At 50.3% G+C, this 18,488-nt stretch overlaps 1 protein-coding gene across 1 annotated transcript in view; it reads right to left on the bottom strand.

The window, feature by feature from the left end:
* The window catches only part of COL22A1 (collagen type XXII alpha 1 chain), a 291,312-nt gene that overhangs the window by 258,899 nt on the left and 13,925 nt on the right, over positions 1–18,488 (bottom strand). Inside the window, exon 3 of the mRNA XM_007940570.1 lies at positions 8,853–8,927. Within this exon, the coding sequence (XP_007938761.1) occupies positions 8,853–8,927 (75 nt within the window). The remainder of the gene's footprint in view (positions 1–8,852; positions 8,928–18,488) is intronic.

Genomic DNA, 18,488 nt, shown 5'->3' with positions numbered 1-18,488 from the left:
AATGTTCAAGACAGACATCCTTTACTAATTAAGATAAACTAGCATTTGGTTTAAGGAGCTCTGGTGATGTGGTGGTGAAGGCATTTGGCTGTTAACCAAAAGGTTGGTGGTTTGAATCCATCTGGAAGAAAGATGAGGCAGTCTGCTTCCATAAATTCTGGCAGCTTTGGAAACCCTGTGGGGCAGTTCTGGCAAAAAAGACTTCAGGGCATACTTCTGGTTTCAAGTTTAAAGATTATGTCAGGGCAGTGGTTTGGGGGTCCCTCCAGCCTCCATGGAAACCTTGCTTTTTCATGGACACTCAGGGAATGCTTTGCCTCCCAGAGATGCTGTGTGTCCCCCAGGCCAGGCACCACGTCCCCTCTACCGATGTCCACCATGTGGTGGGCTCAGGCAGGGTCCAGAGAGGCTGTAGCTGGACACAGGCTGGACAAGGCAGCCTCTGCTGACTCACAGCCCCTTGGGGACAGGGCCTGACCCACCATGTTCACCACCCTGACCCCAGGTGGCACCAGCATGGGCTGGCACACAGGGCACATTTGTTGAAATGGCCCCATGGCCTTTCCCTGAATGGGGATGTGCCCTTCTGCCTTTGAAGGCTCAGTGCAGAGGAGGAAGTCCTCAGACTTGGACCAGACGCTCACAGACAGGTCCTGGCTGTGCTACTTACAGACAGTGTGGCTGTGAGTGTGAGCTCATCCTGTCTGAGCCTGCTTCCTCTGTATTTCTGAGAACTGGGATAATAAGGGAGTAGGATACTAGAAGGAACAGTGGCAGCTCAGTGGCAGAGTTCTCCCCTTTCATGCAGGAGGCTGGGGTTCAATTGTGTATGCATCACCCGTCTGTTAGTGGAGGCTGGTGTTGCTATAATGGTGAATAGGTTTCAGTGGAGCTTGCAGAGTAAGATGCAGTAGGAAGAAAGGCCTGGGGATCCCCTTCTGGAAACCAGCAATGAGAATCCAGTGGATCACAACCATCCAATCCACTGCTGGGGTGGCCATGAGCCAGGGCCATGTCAACAGTAGGAGCAACAACAACACAGGCAGTGAACGCAGGGGCTCTGGCAGGAGAGATACTGGGGCTGAATCCCTGCTCCCCCTCTCCTGGGTGGGTTACCCTGCCTCCCTGAGTCTCCATTTGTTAATCTGTCAAACGGGACACGGACATGACAGTACCGGCTCTGGGAGGTGGGCAGATGAACACACAACACAGTGACAACTTCACTTGACAACGTGTGTAAGAACATGCCTGGCACGAGGTGGGTGCTCACTAAAAACCTGGTGCTTTATGCAGGCCCCTCCCCCTGCCCATCCCATAATAAGCTATGAGCAGACATGCAGGGGACAGCAGTGGGTAGGTCTTTCTGATGTCCCCTCACCATGTAGCCTTGGCTAAGTCACGTTCCCTTTGTGGACAATGGTTCCTGATCCGTGAAATGGGGGAGGATGTGGAATTACATCAACCTTTATGTTTTTCGCACCAACAACTACTTATCAATCCCTCCTCTCAGTCTTTGCTGTGGCTACAAAGACTATGCCTTCCAATCAATTGTATTTCTTGCATAAAATTAAATGTCCAGTGTTTGGGCAGCAAAGCATCCCTAGGTTCTGCTCAGAAGGCTGGGAGGTGGAGGGCTGGGAGGTGTGCTCCGACAGCAGGGCTACTGGGGAAGTCGAGTTTCACCTCAAAGGAAGGGAGTTACTCGCGGGTAAATGATTCCGTACACAAGACACACAGTCCCGCGGATTTCCAGCTTGGTGATCTTGAGGAAGGCATTCAATTTTTTTAGCCTGTTCCCCAGTAGTATTACCAGGAGGGTTGGAGGGGTATGAAGTACCCACTCACTAATAGTCAGAGGGGGGACACCAAAATGAACCCAGGGTCTGTGATGGCACACAGACAGCACCGTAGGACAAAGGGCCACCAAGACAGTGATGTCACTAGGGTTAGTATCACCCATCGCCCAGTGCAGTAACTTGTCACCACCATCACCACCTCCTCTGCTAGTCAGGGTGCAGGCAGGAGGGCTGGGGTGCCCATCACTGGGAGGAGAGAAGGGTCTCCACTTTGGCCAGAAGGAGAGGGGAAGAGTTGCAGGGAGCTGCAGGGGGCAGGGGTTCACCAGCTGGCCCCACCCCTCAGGGGGTGCCACCGACCCTGGTGATGCCACTGCCATGCCCTAAACTAGAAGACAGGAGAATAATTCCTGAAGGGCATCAGGGGCTCAAGGGAGGTGGTGTTCCCAAGTCCCCATGGACGAGTGGCCACCAAGGAGTTCCAGCAATATCTCAGGTCTTTCCTGCGGTCACTGTGGGAACCCTTGAACTGAGGTCTCTGCAGAATCCCGGGGCAGGAGAGTCCCCGTACTCCACATAAAACCTCATCACCATCACCTGGTTATACAGGACTAGACACATGGCATGGAGTAGCCTGTCCCCAGCCCCCTGCAGGGAAGGGAGCCCCTAGGAATGCTGGAGTGGGGAGCAGGGCAGGTACCAGGTGTGGGAACCCCCCCACACAGACTGAAAGAGAAGCCTTCCCCACCTCCTTCATCTCCCCTCGCCTGACTGCTGGCCCAGTGCTCCAGCCTGCTCTGAGCAGGGACTAGACACGCCAGAGGCCGACACTGTAGCACTGTCTGGAGACAGGAGGCCAAAGGCGCCCTGCAGCTCTGGGCTCGCCTCACAGGGGTCCAAGTTTGCTCTGGACAATAGGGCCTCAGGCTCCAAAGGCCCCCATTGAGGCAGGGATGGGGTTAGGCTCTGGAGCGAGCCAGTGTCCTGGGCTGGAAGCCGATTTGGGTCCCCTCCCCACAGCCTCCTCCATGCCAACTGGGCGCCACTGTGTTTGGGGTCCTTCAGCTGTGCCCTACCTGTCATTCTGCCCCATCCCTGCAGGTGGGTCCCAGTGGGCTCTTCATTTCTTCATACCCTATCTAACCTGTCTGCCACCAAACTTCTGGAAGGCTGCCGGCCAAGAGGGTATGTATGAGAGAGAGAGAGTGTATGTGTATGAGAGAGAAAGAGAGAGAGTGTGTGTGCGTGCTGTGGGGGGGTCTCTGCTCAATAAAAGCTGCCACTTTGGTCTCTGGGGAGAATGTGGTATGTGGCCTAGAGGGAAGGGACTGCAGGCACTACCACACTCATCAGCCCTACCACCTTGGTGTGATTACTACTGCCCCTTAACACTCTCCTTCTCCCCTGTGCAAAGGGGATCATGGCAGCCATTTCCCTGGGTGGCCCACGGGTTGGCATGGGTGTGGGGCCCTGGTGGGCAAACAGTAAGGCCCACAGGTGACCTCACAGGTCCCACCATCTGGCTCATTGGAGATGAGCATGTGCTGAGGGCGCCCAGGAGCAAATCCAGTATCTGCACGTATACACAGCCAGTGCCCACCGGGGAGAAGTTGGGGGGAGCACAGAAAAGTGAGTCTGTCCCTCCATTTCACAGCCTGTCAGCTGTCACTAGGAACTGCCACCATAAGCTCAGTTCCCCTTAGCAGTTATATGAGAGAGAATAATAATAATAAAGGAGTTCAGGACAAAAGTGAGCATAAGCTATACTTTCTGACTGTGCTTTTATTGCTTCCAGTGAATGAAAACAAAGACTTCAACACAAAAAAAAAACTTTGAACAACAAGCAATCAACTTGGTGGCAGGAGAGGGCACCAAGAGAGATGAATTGCTTGAAATACATCAGGGCTCAGAAGGAAAATGAGAAACGTCCCGGCAGTAGGAGAGCTGGGATGCAGGAAGCCAGAGATAAAGGACCAAGTGTCCAATGCCAGCATCACATGCTTGGACCGCGGGAAGCCAGAGAGGAGTGTGCCCCTATCTGCCTGCAGGTGAGTGGTCTCATCTATTTCCTGGTGTTCCCAGACCTGGTCTGGCACCTACTATGCACATCGATCCTCCAACTCCTGGGTGTTGGTGGAGGGAGCCTTGCAGACCCACCAGGAGAGCTAGTCACTCTGGGTCATTCATGGGTCCACACAGGTTCACCCACCCTATCGACCTCCTCTCCAGCTGGAGAGTTCTTAGAGGGACAGGACCAGGCCTAGTTCAGTTTTCTGGTTATACAGGACTAGACACATGGCATGGAGTAGCCCGCCCCCAGCCCCCTGGGAAGGGAGCCACAAGGCTCAAGGTTCCAAGGTCCCCCCCCCACACACACACACACACAACCCTTCTGAATCTCCCTACCAAGAATCAGGTATTTTAAGTAGAAAAAATACTTCCTGGTCTTCAATCTAAAGGAGCTCTGGTGGTGTGGTGTCTAAGGCATTTGACTGCTCACCAGGTTAGTGGTTCAAACCCACCAGCTACTCTGTGGGAGGAAGACCGGGCAGTCTACTTCTGTAAAGATTTGCCACCTCGGAAACCCAAAGGGGGTTGCTGTAAGTTGGGGTCACTCGAGGGCAATGAATTTGGTTTCTTGGGTTGGTCTCCAGTCTACAGAGCGACCACGAAGCCTGGGATGCGTTGTGCATGCAGAGGACGGAGGCAGACCTCTTATTCATGTGCCCGCCTTCCCTGTCTGCGCACCCTCCCTCCACTCTCCCTTCCTCCCTCCCTCCCTCCTTCCTTCCTTTCACCCACCCACCCACTCAAGCCTCCTTCTCTCGCCTCCTCCTCTCCATCTCCCATCTGCCCACTGGTTACCCATTCATGGAGTCATGCTTTCATTCTTACTTTCACTCATTTCATTCATATATTCACTTGTTCATTCATTCAACAAACTTTGCTGAGCATCTGCTAAGTGGCAGGCACTATCCTATGCCCTGAGGACACACAGATCAATAGCCGGGTGTGGCCATATCCTGCTCTCAAACAGCTCATCTGCTCTCTGGAGAGGTGGCCAGGAAAGCAAATCATGGCATCTCTGATCAGAGGCCACAGCGTTGAATAAAATGCTAACAGCAATCCATGACACTTTCGGAAACCTAAAGTGATTTCACCAAGGATGAACTCTTGAACTGGACTTTGAGGGATGAATAGGAGTCCACCAAGGGGACAGATGGGGATGGGTACACCATGCAGAGGAAATGCAATCAGCCAAAATAATGACAGTCCTCATTGCCATTATCTGAGCACCCAACCGCTACATATAGGCAATCCCTGGATTACAAATGAGATCCGTGCCTAAGTGTGTCTTTCAGAATTTGTGCCTAAGTTTAAACAGGTGCAAATGGTTCTTCTTTAGTCTCACTTTAGCATAAGAAAAGAGAGCTCTGGTGGCATAGTGCCTAAGTTATTTGACTGCTAACCAGAGGTTGGCAGTTGAAACCCACCAGCCACTTTGTGGAAGGAAGATTGGGCAATCCACTTCAGTAAAGATTTACTGCCTTAAAAACGCAACGGGGGTTGCTATGAGTAGAAATTAACTCGATGGAAGTCATTTTTGTTGTTGTTGTTGTTGTTCTGTTTTGTTTTTTCAGTGCAAGAAAAGGCTCCAAGCCTTTCCAATGATTTAAAAGCTGCATGCACAGCAAGTGAAAGTTAATGTATGATGCAAGCAGGGACTGGTTCAATCAGGCAAATTTACACTAAAGGGCAAGTGCGAGTTGTCTGTAAGTGGACGTTCCTAACCTGCGGACTGCCTGTACTGATACCAGGCACTCTAGCAGGAGAAGAGAGACACACACTGCCTTTGTGGGATTTGCTGAAGCCCAAATAGCTAGTAGTAGGGAAGTAGGGGTGTGAGGAGAGAAGAAGGCAGCCAACAAGGAGTGTGGGTGACCACAGCTAGATCTGCCGGGAAGCTGGGAAATGGGCCAAAACCATGGACCGTGGAACGGCCCCACCTGAGGGGCTGCAGAACTGGGCTGTTTCTCCAGCAACTCCTGGTGGTCACAGTTGAAGGGCTGCCCCTGGAGAGGATCCACCCTGGCATATTCTGCCTGCTGTTCACACAGGCAGAGCAGCCTTCCACCATTCTGGAAGAATCCTTCCAGCACAAAGATGCAGATGCTGTCCTCGTTAAGTTGCAGGGCACACTGAAACGGCAGGGCCCCTGGGATCCGCTACCAACACACCTTGTCTTGACCCCATAGGGCTCACTGGCTAGGACAGGAGACTTCAGCTCTCTTATACAAGGGGTTAGAATTGGACCCAAGACTGTAAAATGGTACAACCATTGTGGAAAGCAGTATGGCGATTCCTTCAAAAGTTGGAATTAGAAATACCATTTGACCCAGCCATCCCATTACTAGGTATATACCCTAAAGAAGTGAGAGCCATGACAAGAACAGATATATGCACGCCGATGTTCATCGCAGCACTATTTTACAATAGCTAAAACATGGAAACAACCTAGATGTCCATCAACTAAGGAATGGATAACCAAACTATGGTACATACACACAATGGAATACTATGCAATGCTAAAGAATAACGTAGAATCTGCAAAACACTGCATAATGTGGATGAACTTGGAGGACATTATGCTGAGTGAAATAAGTCAGTCACAAAAGGACAAATATTGTATAAGTCCGTTATTGTAAAACTTAAGGAAAGGTTTATCTATTGGAGGAAATTTTCTTTGTTGGTTACCAGGGGTGGGAGGGGAGAGGAGGGAATGCTGTTAGATAGATAGCGATAAATATTGATTTGGGTGAAGAGATGGGCAATGTACCAAATGGGAGTGACCAATATTTCACCACTGAGGATGAGAAAGACATAGAGAGGTACATGGGAAGTACAGACAACAAATATGAACCCTTTTGCACATACAGTACTGAGTTGTCAGTGAAGGCAAACAGGGGTATATGGACAGATAGATAGGTGGACAGGCTAAACAATTAGGTATGTCTAAATGGGGAGTGTATCCAAGATCATATATAGGGTCGGCAGACAATGGTCCTATAAGTTTATGTGAGTGATCAGAATTCCCAGAGGTATAGTAGAGCTGACAAGGGGCAAGGTTATGGTCATTGCTTGGTCACAGCCAGCTACCCAGAGCGACCAAGTAGTTGATCCTGCGGGCTTGAGACCATAGTCGCAGGGGACATCAAGCCCAATTGGCATAACATACTATACAAAACATTGTTCCACCTCCTACTTTGGCAAGTAGCGACTGGGATCTTAAAAGCTAGCAAGCTGCCATCTAGATGCAACAATGGGTCTCTCCTCGTCAAGAAGAAAGAAGAAAACCAAAATGAATGGAAACAATCAGTCCTAGCGACTGGTACACCATCTGATCTGCAACCTATACAACTATGAGACCAGAAGAACTAGATGGTGCCCAGCTACCACTGCCATCCACTTGGAAGGGATGTAGGAGATCCTGCATAGAGAGGGAGAACAATGTGGGACAAAACTCAAAATCATTTGGAGGCAAAAAAAAAAAAAAAGAAGGTGGGGACCAGGTTTGCTGGTCCAATAGAGCCTGGTGGAACCACTGAGACTATGGCCCCTAGCTGCCCTTCAGGTCTGGAATTGAACCCACAACTGTGGTTTCCAGCCAAACAAAGTACAGGCAAGTGAGTTAAACATTTACCTCAAGTAGACACACACCCTGGAGAGAACAATCATGGGAGAAGGAAGGGCTGCTTATGCACAGGGAGACAGCTCAGGGCACAGGAGAGTATGGAGGGATGGACACTGGGAAGAGGTAACTATGGGGAGGAAGTGGAAGGGGAGCTGTTGCATCGTAAATTTTGGTCAATGACATGAGACAAAGTATATGTGAACTGCTGTATGAAAAGTGAATTTACTCTGTAAATCTTCACCCAAATCAAAATAAAATTTTAAAAAAAAGAAAAGAAAAAAAAAAATAAGAATTGGACCCGAGATGATGTGGGATGGAGGAGGTCACCTGAGCCCAGGAGGTGCTAACAAGGAGAACAGGGCTCCTGTCCTGGAAGGGTTTCCATGCTGGGCTGGTGGAGGAAAGGAAACTTCACTGGGGTCACGCATCCTCAGGGCCTCAGGACCAAGCAGGGCTCCTGGACCCAGGGTGCAGGGACAGCAGGCTCAGCCACCCCCACCCCCACTGGGGTTGCCTTTGCGGTCTGTCACACAGAGACTGCCTTCGACAGGACTCAGCCCTTTTTATTTCTGCAGTCATCCCCCTTGTCCTCTCACTCATGGGTCTACTCACATGTTTACACCTCTGAGTCACCTCCCACCCAGGGCATAATCATCCATGCCTCTGCTCACCTGGCCAATCATTCACTTACTCATTCGCCCATTCCTTTCCTTACTCATTCATTCAAATGGGTTGTTTAGTGATGGCAGTTTGAACCCACTGGCCACTCTGCAGGTGAAAGATGTGGCAGTCGACTTCTGTAAAGATTTATAGCCTTGAAAACCCTATGGGGAAGTTCTATTCTGTCCTCTAGGGGTGCTGTGAGTTGTGACTGACTCAATGGCAAGAGGTTATAAGAAAACCAAGGAGCCCTGGTTAAGGACTTGGCCACTAGAAGGTTGGCAGTTTGAACTCACCCAGCAGCTCCATGGAATAAAGATGTGATCTGCTCCTGTAAAGATTACAGCCTAGGAAGCCCCTTGGGGCAGTTGTACTCTGTCACATGGGGTCACTATGAGTCAGAATCAACTCGACGGCACCCAACAATGACACAGCAATATGGGAAAGCCTGAGAATTCCTGAAGGAGAATCCCAAACATTCACCATGGACGGCCCATCGGTGAGACTGATGCCTGCATCACTCCAGTCACGCCACCAGATGTGGATGACACTGAGGCCCGCACCATCCCAGTCATTCCATCAGGACTTTGTGAAAGTTGGGGATAAGGACAGGCCCTGCGAGGCCACCCCAAGTCCAGCAGGGTCATGTGCAGGCTTGGCAGAGAGCACCCAAGCGAGCCGGGTGGGAGGCCACTTTGCCTTACCTGTGATCTCCTTGGTTCCCCCATTGGTGTGCTTAAAGCGGTCTCCTTCCACACGGACACTGGGACAGAGCACGTCTGGAAACGGAGAGAAAACAGAGACTGTAAGCAAAAGTAACCCACAGTCACCTTGAGAAATTCACCAGCAGAGAGACCCACCCTGTCTCACAATGTGCAGATGCAGAGGCAGCTCCCCTGGATAAGATCGCTCATTGACTTGTGTGTTCATTGAGCATCTATGCTGTGTACATGGTGTGTGCTCTGTTGTTATTATTAGCTCCTGTTGAGTTGGCCTCAACCCATGGTGACCCCACACTGTGACCCACCACTGCACCATTGACATATGGCAACTCTAAGACATGACCCATGACTCCTATCATTGACACACGATAACCCCATGTCATGATTCACAACTCATGGTATTGACATTGATGCATGGGAACCCCATGCAATGACCCATCACTGAACCATCCATGCTTGGTAACCCCACACCATGACCCATGACTTATGCCATTGATGCATGGCAATCCCAAACCATGACTCAGGACTTGCACCACTGACCCCACGCTGTGACTTATGACTCATGCCATTGATGTGTGGTGACCCCGCACCATGAGTCAGGACTCGTGCCACTGACACACAGTGTACCCACATCATGAACCCCGACTTGAGCCATCAATGTGCGCACAAAAGAGCTAAATGCTGCCACATCCTGTTTCAACCCCAAGTTAGCTGCAGATTGGACTGCTGTGACTCTCAGGGTTCTCAGTGGCTGATTTTTAGAAGTAGACGGCCAGGTCTTTCTTCCTGGTCTTAGCCTGAAAGCACCACTGAAACCCGTTCAGCATCATAGCAACACACAAGATTCCACAGACAGATGGGTGGTGGCTGTGCAGAGGTGCACGGGCCGGGAATCAAACCCAGGTCTCCTACATGGAAGGTGAGAATTCCACTTCTGAACCACCAATGTCCCCATTGTGCTCTCCACCCTCTAAAAACCCCAAACCTATTGCCACTGAGTCAATTCTGCCTAACAGCAAGCCTGTAGGATAGAGAACTGCCCTACACGGTTTCCAAGGCTGCCATCTTTATAGGAACAGATTGCCACGTCTTTCTCCTTCAGAGTGAGTTGTGCTTAATCACTGTGCCACTTCTTCACTACCAGGGGTAAAACTCATACAAGGCACTTCTCTATCACAGTGAGCTACAGTCTGGTCCATTAGAGGGAGCCAGATGAGAAAATCAACGTCTTCAACACAGCATAATAAGTGACAGAACGTGTCTGGTTGATGGGGACTCAGGACACAGACGCAACACCCACCCCAGCTTGGGGAGGTCAGGGAAGATTTCCTGGAATGGTGATACTTTTTGTAAAGAGGAAAGATTCTTCTTAAAGGGACAGTAGGATTTAGCCAGACAGATAAAGGAACAGAAGGTGTCACTCACAGAGGAGCTGTATGAAAACCCAAGAGAGAATCCCAAGTCGGCCGACGTCGACCCCACAGGAGTGTGTGCAGGCAGGATAACAGAAAGGGGCTCATATGCCACTGTTGGGAGCTGTGGGTGCACTTCCAGAAGAACCACACAATGAACTTCTCAGTCACACAGTGACAGCAGAGCCAGCCATGTAAAAAGGAAATCATGCATGGTGATGAAAAGGCACAATCATTACATCAGTGACTTATCCTAGGTCATCATCCTCACTTTTAAAACAAACTTGGGGAGGAACTGAAATCTAACAGTTACCCTACACGTCTTAGAGAGTGCCAAGCTTGCGTTTCAGAAAGTCCTGGGTCCAAGTGTCAGCTCCACTGCCCGCTAATCAGCTTGGTGGCTCAGCATGTGTCCATCTTTCTGCCTCAGTGTGAGCATCTGTGACACAAAGGGTCTGAAACACACACTCCTCAAGGGACTTTGAGGACTGGGCAAGAACACGCTGTAACAGGACCGGATGTTGCTGTTAGTGGCTGCTGAGTCAATTCCAACTCACGGCGACCCCACATGTGCAGAGTGGAACTGTTCCACAGGGTTGTCAGGCTGCGACCTTAGCTTCTGAGGCACGCTGGAATGGGTTCAAACTGTTGACCTTTTAGCTAGCAGTTGAGTGTTGACCACGTATGGCACCAGGGACTCCTAAAAAGACTAGAGTTCGGGTCAATTTTGCAGTCAGGCACCCTGCTGACCTCAGCCCCAACAGGCTGCCTGTGCAGCAACCCGGTTATCACTCACTGGTCCCCCACACTACTAGGTGGCTCAGCCACCCGTCAGTTCTATGTACAATTTGCATTTGGGGGGCATAAACGTCTCAGTGTGGGACTGGTTTGGGGCTCATTTACCTATCTGCAGTGAGGGGAACAGGATCTGATCTCTCTGACTTTGGGGAAAAAAAACAAAACCACTGTTGTCGAGTCAGATCCAACCCATAGCGACCCCTCCTTGGGTTTCTGAGGCAGTATCACTATGGAAGTAGATTGCCCAACCTTCCTTCCAGAGAGTGGCTGATAGGTTTGAACCGCCAGTTTTCTGGTAGCAGTCAAGTGCCTTAGGCACCATAGCACCAGAGTTCCCTTTGGGAGAAAGTATTTTTAACATGTATCCTATAAGGCACCAGTAAGTCTGAGAAGCCCCACAGACCAGGGTTATTTCAGAAACAGCAGCGAGCTGTCTGTCTAGGTCTAAGCACTCAGAGGCTTTGGGCACTGAGCAATATTTAGACATCTCCACCCCAGGCCCAGCAGCTGTGGGTGACTATCACTTGCTGTAACGTTGAAAGCCTTCCAGAAACACTGGCGAGGACCAAGTGTCACTTGGAATGAGTTGACTCTGAAGGTTCTGTCTTTGATGAAGAGCAAACCTCTGGCAGCTGGTAGCTGAGACCCAGGGCTGGCAGTACCTCTGCACATATGCCCAGAGAAGACCTGCCCCCCGATACCAGATGGGAAGGCCAACCTAAAGACCGTGAACATGGAAGAGACAGAGATTCTTCCCAAGACCTTACAACTTGCCCAGTCTGCTTTAAGGAATCAGTACCAAAAAAACATACAAGTTCCCTTTTGGAGCCATCACTAAGCTGTGTAAGTTCAAGAGGCTGAAGGGGCAATTTATAGCTGGCTTCGTTGAGTCAGGACAAACATGTCCCAAAATACTCCTTCCGATCAGGCTTCAGGGTCCTGCAGTGTGACTATTTCCAACCACTTGGTGGGGAGGTTGGATTAGCATCCAAAGTTGCTGGTAGTCTATGTTGTCATTATTAGTTGCCATGGAGATGCCAAGTCCAATGGAACAAAACCCTGCCTGGTCTCGTGCCATCCCCGTGATCAGGTGCAGATCGGCCCACTGAGGTCCACAGGGTTCCCGGCTGGCTGATTTTCAGACGTGGAGAGCCAGCCCTTTCCTGCTGGTCCGTCTTAGTCTGGACGCTCTGCTGAAACCTACTCAGCACCATGGCAACGTACAAGCCTCCAACAGACAGGTGGTGGCTGTGCACAAGGGGCCTGGACGGGAATCGAACCCGAGGCTCCCCTGTGGGAGGGAGAAGCCTGTCACTGAATCACCAGGCCCCCAGCTGCGCTTCTCTGACTGAGTGTTCTTGGCGTTCCTGGGCTTATTGACGTATCTTTCCATGGCATCTGTCTTCCTCCTGTGTGTCGGCTCTGCTCTTTTCACAAGACACCACTCAGAAGGGATTAGATGTAGGACCCACCCTGGTCAACTCATTTACCGAACAAAAGAAAACCCTTATTCCAAACAGGGTCATTTTCACAGGTACAAGGGTCCAGGCTTACACATACCTTTTGGGGGACTCACTTCAATCCATAACAACCAGTGTTCCAAGACTTTAAATACCTTAAGGTTGTTGATTAAAAAATCCTTAATCTTTGTGGCATGAGAAAAAAGTGATGCAGAATAAAGTTTAATTTTAGAGGTTTTTGAAGATTTTTCTGACCTGGTTAAAAATATGAGATGAACGAAGATTAACAAACTGTTTTTGTAAATCCGAGGTCCATGTTGGGAAGGCTTTCGCTTGGTATACAGGTTTCAGTTAGAGTTCTGTTCTTGTCTTCACCGCATGTCACAGGCCTTCAGTCAGCTGAACAGAAGTGACCTGTAACACCCGAGCTGAGAGGTAACCACTGAATAGTGGATACGTATGAAAGAACCTTCCGGGCATGTGGTTCATCACACTTTCACGGGCCAGCAAGCACGTTTCATGGATGCCTGGACCCCTGTCACAGAGGTGTGGCAGATACCATTCATTGCCAGCCCAGCACCTACTTCCCACATCTTTTTTCCTGAATGAATGACACGTGTGTTCAGGGCGGCAAAGTTTTCAGTCCTAGGAAAAAAGTTATGGTTGGCTCTTGTAATCCAGTGTGGTTATCCTGTTCCTGACTTACCCAGCTTCATTCCAGCTAGGGTCAAACATTTCACCCAGTTCTGCCTAAGGAATTTTTCTGTGGTTAGAAGAGGAGTGATTTATTGAAAAGCTTTTGCTTTTCTGATGTAAGGGGATAGATGGATTTAGCAAGGTTACTTCCCCTTCTTCCTCCTTTGAATGTGAGTCATAACATCTGGGGAACTGTCCTGGAGAACTAAGGAAATAGGGCCTAAGAAAAATAAACTTCTACCTGTTTAAGCCACTATAGTTGGGCTTTCTTTACTTGCAGCTGAGTGTATTCCACACTAGCATATATTCCTGTCCTGTGAGCAGCATTTCTCAGCTCAAGGGAAAGGACTGGAAGATTACATTCTGCTTCTTTATGTCTGAGGACAAATCAGAATGAATTATTATTGTCTTGGTAAGGAGCCGTCAGATTGGGTTACCTGCAAAACAAACAAACTTACTACTGTTGAGTCAGTTCTGAGTCATAGCGACCTCTCCTTGGGTTTCCAAAGCTGTATCCCTACAGAAGTAGATTGCCCAGTCTTCCTCCTGAGGAGTGGCTGGTGGTTTGAACCATCAGCCTTCTGGTTAGCAGTCAGATGCCTTAGGCACTATGCCACCAGAGCTCCCAAGTTACCTTCACTATCCCAATAAATATGGGCTGCATGTCAGTCCTGAGCAGTCAGTCCATGCAGAATTGGCAAAGAAAGGAGAAGTTCTGGAAAGACACAGGTAGGTTCAGAAGCCAAGGTGTTTAATTAGTTCTTGGTCAGTTGGCTAGGTCAATTTCCTTTTGGAAACCATAACAGCAAATAAATGAAATGGCTAATTGCAAAGACCCTATTCCCTTAAAAAAATAACAGCAAATAAATGAAATGGCTAATTGCAAAGACCCTATTCCCTTAAAAAAAAAAAAAAAAAAAAAAACCTCACTGGCATCGAGTTGATTTCCCTGCTCCCTTAGAGCCCCTTTAGTCCAAGGTCTGGGTATTGTCCACCCATTTCCTTCATTGTCCCTCAGTCTTTGGGTAAGCGGAACATCCTAGGCCATGGAGAGGAACCAGATGTCTCTTCACACAGTATGGCTTCACTTCTCCAGAAACCTTCAACAGAACTGGGTCCTGGTTGATCAGGGCTGCTGGAAAGACACTGTAGTGCACTTGCCCTCAGTACGCCAGACAGCAAAATGGAAGAATGTGTTTGCATACTCGGCGGGGGGAGGTAGGTTTGCATAAGATGATCTCGGAAGTCCTAGCGCTTCAGGTTGATATACCTAGTTCTTTCTTGATTCTCAGCCAAGTGTTCCGCCAGCTGGGAGAAGAAGGTGCTAGCAATTATGGAGCACCTACTGTGTGCACTGGTAGGGCAATGCCTAAGGCATTTGACTGCTAACCAGAAGGCTGGGGGTTCAAACCTACCAGCTGTTCCACAGAAGGAAGATTGGGCAATCTACTTCTGTAAAGATTTGCTGCTTCGGAAACCCCATATGTGTTGCTATGAGTTGGAACTGACTCCATGCCAGGGAGTTTGGTTCAGTTCGGTTTTGGGATTTTACTGTAATGTCAGTGACCAGCTAGGGACTTTCCCCACAACCACCCTACAGGGCAGATTTTGTTCCCATTGCACAGATTTAGAGACTGAGGTTAAGAAGTCACCAGATAGGAGGGGATCTGGATTTGAAAAAAGGTCTGCCTGACTCTAGCACCCAGGGGCAGTGCTGGTCACCACAGACCAGGACATCTGGGCCAGTAGAAACAAGAGTGAGCCTTGTCAGCTCCGACGGGTACCAAGAGGAAGCCATCTCTCCCATCCATCACTCTGCAGCCGCTGCTGAGTGAGGCTCACCACAGGCAGGATGTATGACATTCCGAGCGGGCAGGGGATGTGGCGGAGGAGGGCAGAGACGGATCACAGTTGGCAGGCATGTGGCACGGTGCTCGACAGCTCCACGGCCAGCTGAGGGCCAGCAGACCCCCAGCTGGGCGAAGGGCCCAGAGACAGGATTGATGACGACAACCGAATATCCTCACATCCAGGGACTGTGCTGGGCACACCATGGGGGTTACTTCTGAGCCTCGTAATAGCATGTTGGGCTGATGTAGCTTCCTCCACGTCCAGAGGGGGAAACTGAGGCTCAAACGACAAAAGAGCAGACCCACATAGACAGCTTACTCTGCACCAGACTGTTCCAAGCAAATGGGAACCACTTACTAAGTTAATTCTCATTGCAGCTTTATGAGGAGTCCCGGTGGTACAGAGCTGAAAGCACTGGGCTGCTAACCAAAAGGTCAGCAGTTTGAACCCACCAACTGCTCCAGGGGAGGAAGATGTAGCAGTCTGCTTCTGTAAAGGTTACAGCCTTAGATACCCTGTGAACTGCTGGGAATCCCATAGGGTCACTATGAGGCAGAATTGATGGATGGCAGTGGCAGTTTAGGAGCTCTGGTGGCACAGTGCCTAAGGCACTTGACTGCTAACCAGAAGGCTGGCAGTTCAAACCCACCAGCCACTCCTCAGAAGGAAGTTTGGGTGATCTACTTCCGTAGTGATACCACCTTGGAAACCCCTTGGAAAAGGAGGGGTCGCTACGAATCGGACTGACTCGACGGCAATGAGTTTGGTTTTGGTTTAGTGGGTTTTTTGGTTTACACCTGTGGGTGTCATGCCATCTGAGAATAGGGTTTCCTGCATTATGTCAGTGAGGCCTTATCAATGACTGAGCCAATAAAGGAGAGTAGGCACAAAAGCGAGCGGGGAGACACCGACACCCTGTGGAGATTGCCAAGGGCCCAAGAAGACACGCTGAAAGAAGCAAGCGTTTCCCCCAGGGAGAGCCCTCCCCTAGAGTCAGGGTCCTGAATCCAGACTTCTAGCCTCCAGAACTGTGAGAAAATGAATTTCTGTTCATTAAAGCCCCCCACTTGTGGTGTTTCTGTTATGGCAGCCCTAAGACACTAAGACAGGTCCCAAGCTAGGCACTGGGGACACGGGGTGGACAGGATGACCAGGCCCTGTCCTCTTAGCACTGAACATGAAGCAGGACTCTACTCTCATTCTCTTACGAAAGCCCTTTAAATGTCGACAGATGGTAAATGGCAGCTGAAGGAATGAGCGAGTGAATGAGTGAGGGCAGTTGTTAGATGCCCAGCATCGTGCCAAGGACACCTCGTCAAGCCCCCATTTAATCCCCATGATGGGAAGATGGGGTGGGTACAGAGATTTATCCCTATTTCTGGGTAAGGAAGCAGACATACAGGGACAACAGCTGGCAGAGGGGACGTGGCGTCTCTCAGCCCAGCCTGTTGGGTCCCACAGCTCCTTCCCTATGGAGCCAAGAGAGTCATGTTCTCAGCTCCCAGCAGTCTGGGCATCAGCTCAGACTGGGCCCCCACCTGTGAGCTCATGAGGAAGAGAAGGAAGTATCTGAAGGCCTACTGTGCGCCAGCTTCCAGGTCAGGCTATGTTAGAGGGTTCCCATACACTGACTTCACAGCTACCCTGCGATACAGCCCAGCATGTAGTGGGGAAGCCGCAGTGGCTCAGAGAGGTTAAGGAATTTATAAAACATCACACAGCTGGGCAGTGAGCCCAGGCTGTTGGGCTCCAGCATCAAGCTCTGGACCAACCACTGCCCAACACTCTCATTGCCAGAAACCAAACTGGGTGTGAGAAAGACCAGCCAGTGTTGGTACATGGCCACATTGTACATACCAGGCCGAGGCCTCACCGCCACATCCATGATCTCATTTAACCCCCCATTATTCATACTTTTTACAAGTGAACACATATTTTTCCCCATCGTACAAAAGTTATTAGCTGCATTCCAGACCAAGTGAGGTGACAGCAAGAGCCCCCAGGCTCCAGACACTGGGTTTCCACTCTCAGTTCCAGCTCCACCTCCTGTTCTAGAAACTTCCAGAGACTTCTGTCCTGCACCCTCTTGTAGACTAATGTGCATCAGGCCCAGGAAGCCCAGGTCTTCTCACTGGGGACCACATCTTCCTGATGCTTTAGGCTACAGGGAGATTGCGGTCTTAAAAGTTTGTGAGCGGCCCTCTAAGGTACAACTAATGGTCTCTCCCCACAGAGCAAAAAAGAGTGAAGAAAATCAAAGACACAGGAAACAATTAGTCCAAAGGACTAATGGAACACGTGACCCCCAGTCTCTACCTCTGAGACCAGAAAAACTAGATGGTGCCCGGCTACCACTGCTGACTGCTCTGAAAGGGAGCACAATAAGAGGTCCTGGATCAGGTGGGGGAAAATGTGGAACAAAATTCAAAATCATAAAAAAGACCAGGCTCACTGGTCTGATGAAGACTGGTGAAGGCCCCAAGACTATGGCCAGGAACTGAACTTAACCCTTGTAAGTCAACTGTCAGCCAAACGATAGACAGTCTATAGGGTGAGCAGTTAATACCAAGAGGGCATGCACTCATCACAACAATCGAGCCAATGAGATCCAGAGGACGGCATGGCCCAGAGATGGAGCTAAGAAGACAGGAGGGGATGCGAAGCAAGCAGAGGGGAAGGGGTGGGTGCAGGGAGGGAGTGGGAAGAGTGCTGTTAGTGTGGGGATTGCAGTTATGTGTCACAAAACAGAATGTGTATGGATTGCTGAATGGAAAACCAGTTTGCTCTGTAAACTTTCACGTAAGTCACAATACAGAAAACACAAAACACAGTGGCCTAGCCTCTGCCCCTTCCTGCCTGCTCCAACTCTGTGGCTCTCCAGGGAGGGAGACAAAGGCTCTAGGCCTTTTATTCCTAATTTTGTTGTTTTATTGTTTCTGCTCCAGGCACATTCTCTCCATGAGTATGTGGCCTGGAGTCAGACTGTGTCCAGAGTCCGGTGTGACCCTGAGTCAGAGCTCAGTGCAGGAGAAGGTGGGATTCCACCATGTGGGGCCACACAGGTGTGGGAGCCAACCCTCGCTTGGGTCCCTGTCACCAGCAGACACGTGTGTGGCCAGCCCAAGCTCCTCCCACTTCCCTCCTGGGTTCTGTTCCCCAGGACAGAGGAGGGCTTCCTGGAATGGCCAAGGAGCGCATTCCTGCAGAGGCTTCAGGGGCAGCTGGTGGGCACCAAAGCTGCCCGATGTCAGTGAGGAACAGCTGGTACAGGCGTCCAAGGGCCAAACCAGGCAGGAAGGCAGAGTCGTAACCTGAGCCCCGAGATGGGAGCAGCACACTTCCGAGGTGGGCTCAGCCCAGGGGTGCACACCCAGGGCAGGGAGGGTGGGGAGCAAAGCTGT

The sequence above is a fragment of the Orycteropus afer genome, unplaced genomic scaffold (assembly GCF_000298275.1).
Source record: "Orycteropus afer afer isolate SDZICR_OR568_19922 unplaced genomic scaffold, OryAfe1.0 scaffold00069, whole genome shotgun sequence".
NCBI classification, from domain to species: Eukaryota; Metazoa; Chordata; class Mammalia; order Tubulidentata; family Orycteropodidae; genus Orycteropus; species Orycteropus afer.
This window is presented reverse-complemented; position numbering and strand designations above follow the sequence as displayed.